Below are 14,038 nucleotides of genomic sequence, written 5' to 3' on the forward strand. Positions count from 1 at the left end.
AATTGATTAAAAATAAACTAACATAAATGTACAAAATGTATAACGATTTTTTTCAATTTTGGCCCATTTTTCCCCCTTAAAACTATTTTAGCCAGTTAACGACCCATAAAATAATCCAGTCATTTGAGGCCCCTAGCGCTGCTCTGTAACTTTTAGTTTCGGTAGGGATAGAGTTTGAAAATATGGAGACAGACATACTGCATATTAGACTATGCTGAAGATCTTCTGGACAAGCCAATAGCAAAGCGTTTTTATTATTCTTTTTATAATTTAGAAGATGACGTAGATAGGTAGAGCCAGGAACATTGATTTATAGATATGTTCACTGTTAGCATTCTTTGTTACATACGAATAGCTGAAGGGAAGTCAGATAACATACTTTTCCTCAGGTTATACATTGAGAATTGAAGACAAAACATTGGCTTCACGATTACATTAATTGTGTAATAATATTTAGATTCAGATGTGTAAAAAAATAAAAAAATAGTATTACAAAAAAGTGAAAGATTGTCTATAGTTTTTCGTGAACGAATGATATTTTTAGTTAATTCCTATTTCATTCACGTAAATTCTTTCGCACACTCGAGTCGAATTTTTTTCTTTCTTTCTCCTACGATGAAACTTTTGCCAACTCATAACAAACTCACACATGAATGAAGCAACGTCCAAAAACAAAAGACTCCAATCGAAAAAAAAAAAAAAAATCCGTCATCTTATGCTGCTACTTCAGACTCCTAAATTTATGAAGTAGTTATATTTTTGCACTATAAGGGCCCCAGGTTCGAGTATCAGTATTTCTGTACAGTGGGCACATGCCAACCGTGAACGCTTATTACTATGTCTCTCTACACCGTTACCGCATGTAAGTTTCCATGTTGGGTTGAAACTTTGGTTAAGTGAAAATTTCCAATAAAAACTTTTGTTACGTGTCCAGACAGAAAGAGAGGGATTTGCCTAGGTGCTGTCTATACTCCCCCTCTTCGTGATGAAAGAGGTGGGAGGTTGGAAAACAGCGAATGCAATGTTATGTATGATTCTCAAGTAGTTGAGTGCTTTTCACACGCTTCTGAGGTCCTGCATATGTTCTTAAAACATGGTGGTGAGGCCCCATTTAGGGGCTGTGGGGAATATGAAGTGGCCCCTTAATTACCATTGCTCCCAGGTCTACTTTGCTCGGAAGTCGTGATACCTATTAGGGCATCTGCTGCTACCAGATCAGATTGTCAGAAGATACTGGCTTCCTGGCCAAAAAATGCACCAAACGTTGATGTTACTGTTTTTTTTTTTCCGATTGAAAAACTCAGTCATGTTCTGCAAAACCAAACACAAAAACATGTCTTATAAAACAATGAAACCGAACACCATGAATAAATATTTGCAGATATAAAGAACTTGAAAATTAAAAACTTTTTCCAAAAATTACTGAATTTGACATTAAATAACCCAACAAGGATTGATATACCGTAAAACAAAACCATCAAACCAAACTCCATGATTAAATATTTGAAGATATAAAGAAGTTGAAGCTTTAAATTTTTTTATGAAAATTATTGGATTCGACATAACCTAAAAAGGGTTAGTATGAAACCAACGCACCAATGGGCTTTTCAATCCCAGTTTGGAGGCTGAGGGGAATGTGGAGTTATGCAAAAAACAAACCTTAAAAAAAAATCATATCATTAGTTATTTTTTTAGAATAGATTGCCACTCTAGAAGAGGACAATTCTTAGAAGAATACCATTCTCTTTCTTTCTGGTCCATAACTGCAGTCTGGTCTCTTTCTGAGGTATTGTTAGGGGCTCTACAAGTTTCTCCTTGACTTCAGTCGTTTGGTCATTGGTTGATGGCCATAAAGGAGATGGTTACATTTGTGACCCCTACTCTACTGGTGATTTTTTGTCTCATTTAGTCTCCACATCAAAGCTTAGATAGGACCATTCTTTGAAAGAATGACATGATAATAAAGATATTCTTTGAAAGACTGACATGTTAATAAACATATTCTTTGAAAAACGACATGTTAATAAACATATTCTTTGAAAGAATGACATGTTAATAAACACATTCTTTGAAAGAATGACATGTTAATAAACACATTCTTTGAAAGAATGGCATGCTAATAAACATTCTTTGAAAGAATGATATGTTAATAAACATATTCTTTGAAAGAATGACATGCTAATAAACATATTCTTTGAAAGAATGACATGCTAATAAACATATTCTCTGAAAGAATGACATGCTAATAAACAAACTCATGGAAAGAATGACATGCTAATAAAGACATTCTTTGAAAGAATGACACGCTAACAAACAATTTTTTTTAAAGAATGACTTGCTAATAAACATATTCTTTGGGAGAATAACATGCTAATAAACGAGTCATTGAAAGAATGCATGCTAATAAACAAATAGGTCCTATTAGAAAAAAAATGATTGAGAAGTTCAATTACAATAAAATAGCAATATTATCATAAATACCAGGTTTGTTATATTACGTCGTCCATTTTGACTTGCTTAAGCAGAAGGTTTATCTCCTCTGCTTTACAGGAACTTCCTGTATTTTTGCTGTTATGAATGGCGGATTACGAAAATACAATGACCGATGTTTATTTTTAATAAAATATTGCACGATCGTTAACTGGATCATTTTTGTTCTAATTTTTGGTTATTTTACTTATTTTAGCACGACACATAAGTATATGAAAGTTTTTTCTATTATTTGAAATGCAATTTTACATTGTACCCGATAGTAAAGAAGTATCAACAAATATTGTAGAATATGAATTATTTGGATTCTTCAAACTACTCTTCTCATCTTGCGTATTATTTGCACAACATTTTGGCCGATGTAATCTCCAACCTTCTCCGGATTCATCTTGTCGAACACTGGTATCTTTCTGCCAAACTCCGGAATCTGCACAAAATTTCAAATTGAACTCTAGATTTATTCCACAGGAGTACGATACTATCATTCTGGCAGCCATAACCGAGTGGAAGTCATTAGTAATTTACAATTGCATTCATTGCATTGGCCATGCAGAAAAATGTCGTTTAGAACGGAATTTTATCTACGACATTATCCGTTATGCCACGGATCGTTGTGTATTCTTGAGTTGTACAAAAGGATACCAGAATTCGATAAGATACACCTGAAGAAGGTCGGACGTTACATTGGCTAAAATATTGTGCAGAAATTCAAAATATACACATATATAGAAATTTTGCTTAATTGATAGCGAATGTGTATGGATCAAATTTAATGCAAATTTGAAATATTTCAATTTTCAAATAAGTTGTTCCCAGATTCAGTCATTTGAAAATCCTTTAAAATAATTCACAGAAACTGGAATTATTTCTCCCCCTTCATTACATAAAACTAAACTAAATACTGCCAACACTAACTACTCTTACGCCTAGAAAGTATGTTCTATAATTTATAATCTGGTTTAGGAGTGAATCATATACATACAAATATATAAGTATATACATATACTATGTTCCTGAATTTTTTGGATGAGGATTAATAATTTGCATTATTTAGATTACAATTCTTTTTTTTTATATAGGCCGATAGGCCACTCAAGGATAAGGGTTAAAGAGTGTAGAGTAGTCAAAAGGACAATATAGTAATCGATAGTAATGGAAGTTCGGTAAATTTGTTAACTTAAGTGGAACGGCTCATCAGAAACTTGTTCACGTTGGACTTGAAGACAACCATATTATAGACAGCTGGAAAGCAGGAAAACGGAAGACAATTCCACAGGCGTGCAGTTCTAAGAAAGAAGCTTTGATCATGGAATCTATGTTTAGGTTTAGGTACAGATAAAGAGTGGGGGGAATTATTGATAAGGCTTTCAGCTAGTCGAGTGTTTCTTGTGAAAGTTTGGCGAGGGGGGGGACCATAGATTGAAGCTCAGTTGAACACTTTCCATGAAAATAACGATAAAGCAGAGACAAACTTGCAACATCTCTTCTGTGAGATAGAGGTTGCAGTGAAGAGAAAAGGACATCTCCCAATGTTTCGGCTGATGTAACTCCTCCCCCGACCTTCTTCATGCGCATCAGGGATAAAATAAATCAAGGGTTCTATGAGAAATTCCATACAGATTCCCAAGTGCGACAGGAATATACTTGAGAAGATATACGTTACATCAGCTGAAATATTGTGAGAATAACGTTCCAGATGAGAACATACATACGTTTGGGGACCACTTGTAAAGTTAATATTCCCTAGACAATTCCTGCTTAGGAGGAAGTCGGTTCAAACCACTTAGGGTTAATGGCGCTTTTATATTATCCCTATATGTATAAAATGAACTCATTTTCCCCCTCTGATTTTGACCTTAATAGGATTAAAATCAAGAAATTTCATGCAAATGTAATATGCACAAACTGAGGTGTGTTATAGGCCTATTACCTATCCACTTCCTCGATAATCGTAGATTCCTATATTCTATCTGTTGAGAGTTCACTGCCAAAATCGGTGAAGATCAATGGAAGTGGTAAAATCTTTTCTCTCTAAGAAATTCTTCCTTCCCCCGCCACCACTTAACACTGTTGCAGAATCGTCCGCAAGAAACAGTTACAAAGGAACACTGGTTTGGGTTTTCTTTACTTCGTAGTTGCTTAAAAAAACTGGAATGGAATTTTAATTCTACTGGGTGAAACGCACCATGGAGTTAACCGAATCAAAGGGTTATTAATGCTATTTGTTTTTCGCTTTATTTCGTTTTGTAGTTGATTAAAAAAAACTGGAATGGACTGGGTGAAACGCACCATGGAGTTAACCGAATCGAAGGGTTATTTATGCCATTTTTTTTTTTTTTGCTTTTCGCTGTGTTTTTTGTTTTTGTTTTTGTTTTGCTGAACACGTCCATCATTTTTTCCCCTGATTTATGCTTTTTGTTTTTCCAGTTTTTTTTTTTGTTTTAGTTTTGCCGATTTTTTTAAAGAAGTTTAACATCGTTTTTATTTTTATTTTTATATTTAAAGAGGGTTATTACTTAGCTTATTCTTTACTTTACCCCCCCTCCCGCTTACACACACACCTCCAAACAACCGGGCAACGCCGGGTACCCCCGCTAGTTATTAATAATATATATTATAAGTGAGAACAGAAGTCAGAATACTCCAAATAATACAAAATACCTAACTTTATAAATAGAAATGTGTGAAACTATCGTTCCCCATCCCTAAGTGTTAGAAAGTAAAAAAAAAAAACCCAGAAAACAACAAAACAGGGCACAACGGTATAGGAAATAGGATTAGTGTACAGTACTGGATAGAAAGTTGTGCACCAAGGAAGACAAAAGGAAGCTGAGGTGGGATTGTTGGTCAAGGTGTGACAATGATTGGGATAAAAAAGGTCAATACATTTTAGAGTTAGTTTACGGCCACTTTTAGAAGTGGCAATGAGTTTGGAGACTGTTTTGGGTGTGACGGTTGATGATAATTACAGTTGATGACAATTTTTTTTTTTTTATACTTGTGAACCAGTGCACCCATTCAGCAGTTGTCAATGCGTGAGAAAAGATGACATATTCAGAACAAAAAGAGAAGATGAAAGAAAAAGAAATCTGCGCACACAATGCTGGGGTTGACGATTGTTGTTGAGCAGAGGGTGGGTAGTAGCATGTGGTCTTATCCTCTGTGTGTGTATGTGTGTCTGAGAGAGTGTGACAGTTGACCACAATCACGAGTTTGACACAGTCAACAGCGGGTTATGGCTTGAACAAGATCAAGAGATATTTACGGGGACGAGATGAGGAAACAGATTATCAACTGACTGACAACAAAGAGGCTTCGACAGACATTTCTTACAATGGTGTCACACACACACACACACACACACACACACACCTGTAGTGCAAGTAATATTTACAGAAATGTTGGAGTTTGTATGTTTTTTCTTTTTTTTTTGTATTTCTTGTTTTATTTTTTATTTTATACTTGTGACAAGTTCTTTTGTCTTACTAGCTCAAAAAGTAGTGAGTGGAGTATTGGTATATAGACTGCAGATAATTTAGTTATTTACATATGACTAATGTTGCAGCAATAGCTGAAGGAAGTCGTGGATGCATATTCTTCCTCGGGTTATTTGAGAATTGAATGCTAAAAAACACCTTGGCTTAGTAATTCTATAGTCTGGATCGATAATTCTTCTGCCATCGGCACCTCGTCCTGGATGAGCAAGTAAAAATATTTCTCTTAGAATGAACAACAAAAAACAAAAGCAGAACGTGACATTGACATCTGTCAGTTTATTTAACGAATCGGTTTTACATCGGCGTGTTGTAAAAAGATTGCAAAATATGCCTTCGTAAACACGTGGGTGTGGTGATGGCGCAAGTGTTAGCGCTACAGTAGCCTCCCTCTCACTCTATAACAGGAGGGGACTTGTCATACTATTCATATCATTTTCATGGCATTCACAACGTTTCAGCCGATGTAAACTCCAACTTTATTCATGTATATCTTTTCAAATGTGGAAACCTTCTAGTCGAACTTGGAAGTCTGTATGGAATTTCCAAACACACCTTCTCAATCCTCAAGGTAGATTATTCTCATTCTATTAGCCATAACTGGATTTAAAAAAAAAAAAAACATATAATAGATATGAAGGTAATTAGAAAACGACTTCAAATCCATAGTGGAATGGAGCCATAAATTATAGTTCTCTATTGATTATTATATTGTACCCAATATATTACCGTGATTTAAAAAAAAAACTGACTTGGGTGCCATCAGCTAGAATCAAAACCAAAACATTTAGTTCTCCAACCTTAGTTGTTTTCATTTAAGATATTATAAGATGAATAAGAAAATGTTAAAATTTAACTGACTTTAACGTATAAATATATATTTGCGATTTATCCTGAAAAGTTCCAAATTTTTGCAATTTTGACTCCTTAGTATGTATTTTTACCGGCTAAACACCAAACCGAATTTATTCCACAGGTCCAATTTCTCTATATATCAGACAGACAACCAAGGTCTAATATATATATATATATATATATATATATATATATATATATATATATATATATATATATATATAGAGAGAGAGAGAGAGAGAGAGAGAGTGATTGTGATATTAAATAATTTCAATAAATAAATAGATTAATATGATATTGATAAACGACCTCCCTGATAAAATTGTGTCCGAGATGGGTATATTTGCTGATGATACAACGCTCTATAACAGACACGAGAAGAAAACAAATGAACGCATATCCAAGGCAATGGCAGAAAAATTAGAAAACGACTTCAAATCCATAGTAGAATGGAATCATAAATGGATGGTAACAGCTAATGCTACTAAGACTAAGCTTCTTTCCCTCAAACAATTGCAAAAAGTCAGCTTAATTACTGATAACCATTATCTGAGAGCTCATAACCCTGTCTGAGGGCTAATCCGTAAAACTCCTAGGCATAGCATTCACAGGCAAGATTAAACCTTCTCAACAACTGACTGACATGATAAATAACAGCCTACTTGAGAACGCATCAGTCAAACTCATTGGCTTAACAGTCACAGGCAACATGAACTGGAACAAATGCTTTGAGGATATTGCCTGCCAAAGTTGCTGCAAAGAAGGTGGGTTCTCTCTTGTGTGCAAGAAAATTTCTCACACCTGAAAGCATCCTATATAAAACGGAGGGACGACGAAAATAAAATCAAACTATCAGAAAGAAAAAAATATGGGAGAACGACTAAAATAAATCTATCGTTAGGATAATTATAAAATGAAGAGGAAACGCCTTAGAGACCTTGTGCCATACCTTACTGTGATAGAAGGGAGGTAGAAACCTGTTTTGATGACAATATAAAAGTGATAAATGTAGGTGTATAAATCCATAGCAGGGAGATCCGATGTTGCCCGGGGTTGAATGAGAATGGATGAATGCTCCACACTTCCAATAGTTTTATTGTCATTGAAATCGGCGAAATTGCTCATTTTTTAATCAAATCGATTGACTACCTACTCTAGTTAAACACTCACCTCGATGCACTAGGAGGAAGCTTCACATGTCTCTTCGCCGTGACCTAGTTCACAATAATCGAATTTTATTAAGTGTCAATTTTTTTATACTTATCGAAAGCATTCCGATACAAAACCAGAACACTCATATATATAAAGTACAGGTGTATGAAACCTATAATATAACTCTCATCTGTCTGTTTAAATGTATGTATGTATGTATGTATGCCTAAAACTTTCGACAGAGGCGACGGGTTTTCACGAGATCGATATCGTTTTGAAGCTCGACCCTTTGGTCAACAAATATGGAAAAATTGGCTAAAAACATTGATTCCTTCACCCTCAACTGGGCACTTTTTTACAGGGAGGGATCGCCTTTTTCGCTGATATTTTCGAAATTCATCCCCTCTTTTCGATTGACTAGCCTTACTTTAAACCAACGTCACTTCCGGATTGGCGCAACAACAAAGACGTCACGTTTTTTTTTGTTTTTTTTTTCATGTCCTTTTACTCCTTCGCGGTACGGATTCAAGCCTGCCTGTTTACTATCATCTTTTTTTTTCTCATCCCCCCCCCCTCCAAAAAAAACCCTGGAAAACGCTGGGCACCTAGGCTAGTTTCAAATAATAATAAAAAAAAGCCGTTTCAGAGTCCATATGGACGAACTCACACAGACAAATTTCCTTTTATATATAAGTACAGTTGTTTTTTTTTTTTTGTTTTTCATTAGACGTTTAAATTGGATTGCCAATTAAAATAGATGATACCCAAAGAGGAAGGATAAATAGATAATAAATAATTAGCTTCAAGAAACTGCGCACCTGCTAAAGATAAACGCTGCTCATTCTTTTAGAATAACTTATCTAAAACAAACCTGGAGAATTTTTCCGAGATTATTTCATATATGGAATTAGATTTACATTTTGAAAGACAATTAAAATGCGAACGTGCCAATATCGAAGTCTGATTTGGCAGAAAGAAATATCTTTGTTGAGATATAACTCTGGATGATTTTATTTTTCTTAATTTCCAAACGTAATAGCAAGATAGAAAATATCCAAAGTCGATATTGAAGTTTCAATTCGATTCTAATGATGAATCGTCGAGAGTATAACGATAACGGAAATTTGTTTTTGAACTTTTGAGATGAGGATTGATTATTGTATGAGCTACGTTCCAAAAGTAATGGCTCCTATTTTTTTTGCTTATTCTGCCCAAATGGATCAGAGGGGATTGCAAATTGCATTGCTATGAGGACTGAACCACTGTATTCATAACCTTAAAATTTCATCTCCCTGCTGCAGATATTGACGGTGTGGGACTCTAAAAATTCAACGCCTGTCATGGACGTGCGTCAGAAGGAAAGATGCGTCATTAAATTCCTCCACGCAGAAAAACTTGAACTGATCAACATTCACTGGCGTCTGTTCGACATTTACGAAACTGATGCAGTTGATATCAGCACAGTTAGATGGGTTCGTCGATTTCAGAGTAAGTGGCGAAGCACTCTCTGGAGTTTAACGACTGAGGCATCAAACGAGACTGGTAGAAGTACATTAAGAATGGTGGTGACTAAGTAGAAAAATATATTCTGCCTCTGTCTTCATAGCTCTTCAATATTTAAGGTTTTCAATAACAAAATAGGAGGTTTTACGTGTGAACCGAACGTCGTATTATTGATCTTATTTAGACAACTATTCTCATCTTGAGTGTTATTTTCACAGGGTTTCGGCCGGTGTAACCTCAGACCTTCTTGTCGAACTTGGGAATCTTTCTGCCAAACTTGGGAACCTGCATGGAATTTCAAACGGAACGCTTTATTTAATCCATGGAGGTAGCATGCTCTCGTTCCGTCAGCCTTGACTGGATAGAAGTCTTAAGTAATTCACAAGTGTATTGTTTATATAACCTGCACTGACGGTTGAATCTTCAATCTCCAAAAGAGTCTCACTTATCACTGTGAATTCCTATGTTTGACAAGGTACACTTGAATCAGGTCGGAGGATACATCGAGCAAAACCTTGTGCAAATCACATTCAAGATGAAAACAGTAGTTTGAATAATCCAAATAATCCTTGCTGTCAAGTTGCTATTAACTTTTACTCCCCTCTCTCTCTCTCTCTCTCTCTCTCTCTCTCTCTCTCTCTCTCACACACACAGAAATTGCTTCATAAGCATCTAAATTCACTAGCATTTAAATGTTAATTACCAGTAGCCGAGAAGAAAAACACAGCCAGCAAAGCCAAAATCAGCATTTTCTATTGGATTCGAGTCTTCTGACTAGCAGTAATTATCACTTACTGCACTGATGATTGCATAAGCATGAAGCACTACTGTCTGCATGGTCTGAATAATATTGTCTATACATATACAATACATATTATATATATATGCAATACATATTATGTATATATACAATACATATACAATAATTTTTTGTAGTTAGTCATGATCTGCAATTAATTTAACAAGTAGGAATTTATTCTTTCATGCTTTTTGTTTAATTTCCTATCAATTGTGACTGCTGCTTTTGCTACGCATATCCGGCCTCATCGGTAGCCCTGTCGGTGGGGCATTAGAATACGCCGACTGCCCCCCTGCAGTGGGTAAAAGTCCCTCAATGGGGGTCCTGGATATGACCTTAAATTATATCCAGTGGTGAGGCCCCAGCTTGTGGGCTTTGGGGAGTGTGGAGCCACTCTTTAATTACCATTGCTCCCAGGTCCACTCTGACCAAATTTTCTTCAAAATCTTTGGATTCGGTATTAAATAACCTAAAAAGGGTTGATATGCCGTAAAACAAAAACAACCAACCAACCGGCCTCATCGGATGGTTTTGATTTGGGGTCATTGTAGCAAATCGCTGTCAAAATACTATTTCTGTCACGCAGCAGTATAATGCATCTGCTGACAACATGCACACACGTTTTAATATTTCTCCTTTTCATAGTCCTTTACATATGGTAAACATCTTTAGTGTTTAAAACTATGTATATGTATTTTGAAACGCACCGACATTCCCAGTAGATGCGGTTGACGAATGTGCTGGCAGAAAACTCGGTCTACAAGATTACATCATTCGACGTTTAGTTTATAATCCATCTTCTCACAGGTTACACATTCATAAAGATTTAAAATTACCTAATAGACAGCATCCTCGAGCGCCTTCAGTCTTTCTGTACAATGGTTTGTCAAGACAAACTGATATAAGAATATTTCAACTTACCAGCTCAAATAAGATCCTGTCGGCATGGCTATACACTGGATCACACTAAGAATAGTACACCTTCATCTAGTGATGCAACCTCATGTAACAATATTAAGCTGAATGCTCCACCAGACCTGATTAATTTTTATCCTGGAATCCAGCAAAATTGACTAAAATCGCAATAAAAATAAACATATGAAGTAGTGACGAATAAAATAAAGATTTATTTTCTCTTGCAAATCGATGTGATCCGACCACACACTGACCAATCAACTGACTGAGCGCATTAATTTCATCCGCCACCTAAGGAACTTCTTTAGCTCATGGTCAGCTAGCTGAAAGAACTGGCAAGCATCAAAGACAGACAAACCTCTCTTTGTCTCTCTCTCTTGTTCCTGTCCATTTGACACTACACAGAAGATTTTTGCTGGAGATAACTGCTGGCCAGTCTGAAGAAGGCCAGAGGATGAGTTGGCCGAAAAGGGGTGAAACAACAACTATAAAGATGAGGATAACAGTCGGCAAAAAGAATGAGTGCACAAACTTTTCGTTCCTTTTATTTTTTTTAAAGAGTTTTTATTTTTTTCCATCTATGTGTTCGACTAATACTTATTTTACAGGGGTGAAAACACACATTCCTAAACATCCATCCAGCACGGGTGCAGCCAAGATTGAACTCACTTCACGAATGTGTAGTGTAATTCAAAAAGCTGAATATTTGATGTTGTGCCAGGGCTATCAAGGGTATTTTTTATTGTGATGCCATCACTAGATGGGTTGCCTACCACGGCTTAAGATAGTCTCATCTACCCTCGAGAGAAGGATAGATCGCACCAGTTTCTCAATCTGGTATTTTTACTTCTCAATACATACAGCACCTCACCTTCCCAAATGGTCACCCATCTGGTACTGGCCAGGCTCAGTGTTGCTTAACTTGAGTGATCTGGTGAGAGCTGGTGTGTCAACGTGATTGTGCCGTATATATGAGGACTAGCCTGAGTACCCGGATTTGCCTAGGTGTTTGGAGGTGTGTGTTGAGCAAAAAAAAAAAAAAAAAAAAAGTGGTGGCAGGTAGGCAGGCTCGAACCTGTACCGTGAAGGAGGAAAAGAATGTGAAAAAAAAAACCAACAAAACATGACGTCTTTGCTGTTTCATACATCGCCAAACTGGAAGTGGCGAAAGTTTAAATTAAGGCTAGTCAATCGAAAAGAGGAGATGACTGTCGAAAATATCAACGAAAAATAAAGCAACCACTCCCTGTAGAATAATGCCCAGTTGACGGTTAAGGAATTAATGTTTTTTGCCAATTTTTTTATATTTGTCGTCCGAAGGGTCAAGCTTCAAAGCAATATCGATATCGTGAGTTTTAGGCAGACATACATTTGAACAGACAGGTCAGATTTATATAATAGATAAGTCAGCAAAAAAGAATGAATGCAGAAACCTTTCATTCTTGTTTTTTTTTTTTGTTTTGTTTTTTTAATGAGTTTTGGTTTTGTCCGCATGCTATGTGTTCGACTATTAATTATTTTACAGGAATACAAACACACATCCCTAAACATAAGAAAGTGCTGAATAAGGAAAATTAGTGGCCTTTATTGCTTTACTAATTCAACGTTTAATTAAACACTCGGATGTCTTTTATATCTCATATCGAAATCAAGTGAGGATTTAGTTCTCTCCCACCGCAAGAACTGTGACACTGGCATTGGAAAGTTGGATTGAAAAACATCAATGCTCCAGAGAAGGAACCCTTTAACTCTGCAAAAGATGCTTGTGCAGCCCTGTCTTCATTCTCAGCAGAGTGCCTCAGGCGATTAGCAATAAACTAACTCTTTCTCAAAGAGGGTGGATCTCCTACAACTGCAAACCTGAAACCAAAGGGGCCTGTGGCGCAGTGGATAGAGGTGCTGAATCTCTATGGTTCCAAGTAAGCGTTGGTGGTGGACCTTCTAGAGCTTCACAGAACCACCATTACACTGCAATCAACAGAGATCAGGTCATTACAAGAACGGTCTGATCTCTGTTGATGTGGCTGGGGGGGGGGGGCGATGATGCCTGGATTTCTGAGAAAATACTGAAATAAAATGAAAAGAATTTTGACTAGAAAGTATGCACTGATTACTGCTAAGTGATTTAATTTAAAATCTTTTATCTATCTGTCGATAGCTCAAACGGTAGGGAAAGCAGCTGGAGCACTTAATATTTTGATTTCAATTCTGGCTGATGACACACAAGTCCTTTTTGTTTTTTTAATTTTTAAAATCAGTACTATATATTAGGTACAATAAATATTCACAAGAGAATTGGCTCCGTAATAATAAATACGAAATCTGCATACATCAAAATATATTTAAGCATATTTTATAACCCGGGGGGGGGGGGGGAAGCCCCCCCCCTCCCCGCTTGTAGAAAATAGTTTATTACATGTACATATTTTTTCAGTATTTACTTCACATTACTCAATACATTCATAGTAGTAGGAGTATAAAACACATACTTATGGCAAGTAAGCTACACAGACACGTTCTAACGACACTGTCTTTACATAGAAGACTTTGGAATCACTTAATTAAACTTGATAAATTCGGGGTGGGGGCAATTCTTTTTTCTTTTTTTTTTTTTTTGCTTTTCTTTAATTATTTGATTTAATTTCTTGTTTTTTGTTTTTGTTTTTCAGAAAACTGGACCGAGACTAAAGTGTGTAGCGTGTAAAATTGTTGCTCATAAGGAATGCATGGGAATTTTAGAAAAGGTAAGAAAAAAACAACGCAATTCTTTTTTTAAAGTCTGCACCACTTGCCTCTTCATACTCAAGAATATTAAAATGATTTTGCCCAT

At 36.0% G+C, this 14,038-nt stretch overlaps 1 protein-coding gene across 1 annotated transcript in view; it reads left to right on the plus strand.

Moving 5' to 3' along the window:
- The window catches only part of LOC145263137 (diacylglycerol kinase zeta-like), a 1,403,365-nt gene that overhangs the window by 750,195 nt on the left and 639,132 nt on the right, over nt 1-14,038 (plus strand). Inside the window, exon 4 of the mRNA XM_080120103.1 lies at nt 13,878-13,952. Coding sequence (XP_079976229.1) covers nt 13,878-13,952 — 75 coding nt within the window. The remainder of the gene's footprint in view (nt 1-13,877; nt 13,953-14,038) is intronic.

Source organism: Euprymna scolopes, chromosome 38 (genome assembly GCF_053919585.1).
Source record: "Euprymna scolopes isolate OS-2025 chromosome 38, ASM5391958v1, whole genome shotgun sequence".
NCBI classification, from domain to species: domain Eukaryota; kingdom Metazoa; phylum Mollusca; class Cephalopoda; order Sepiida; family Sepiolidae; genus Euprymna; species Euprymna scolopes.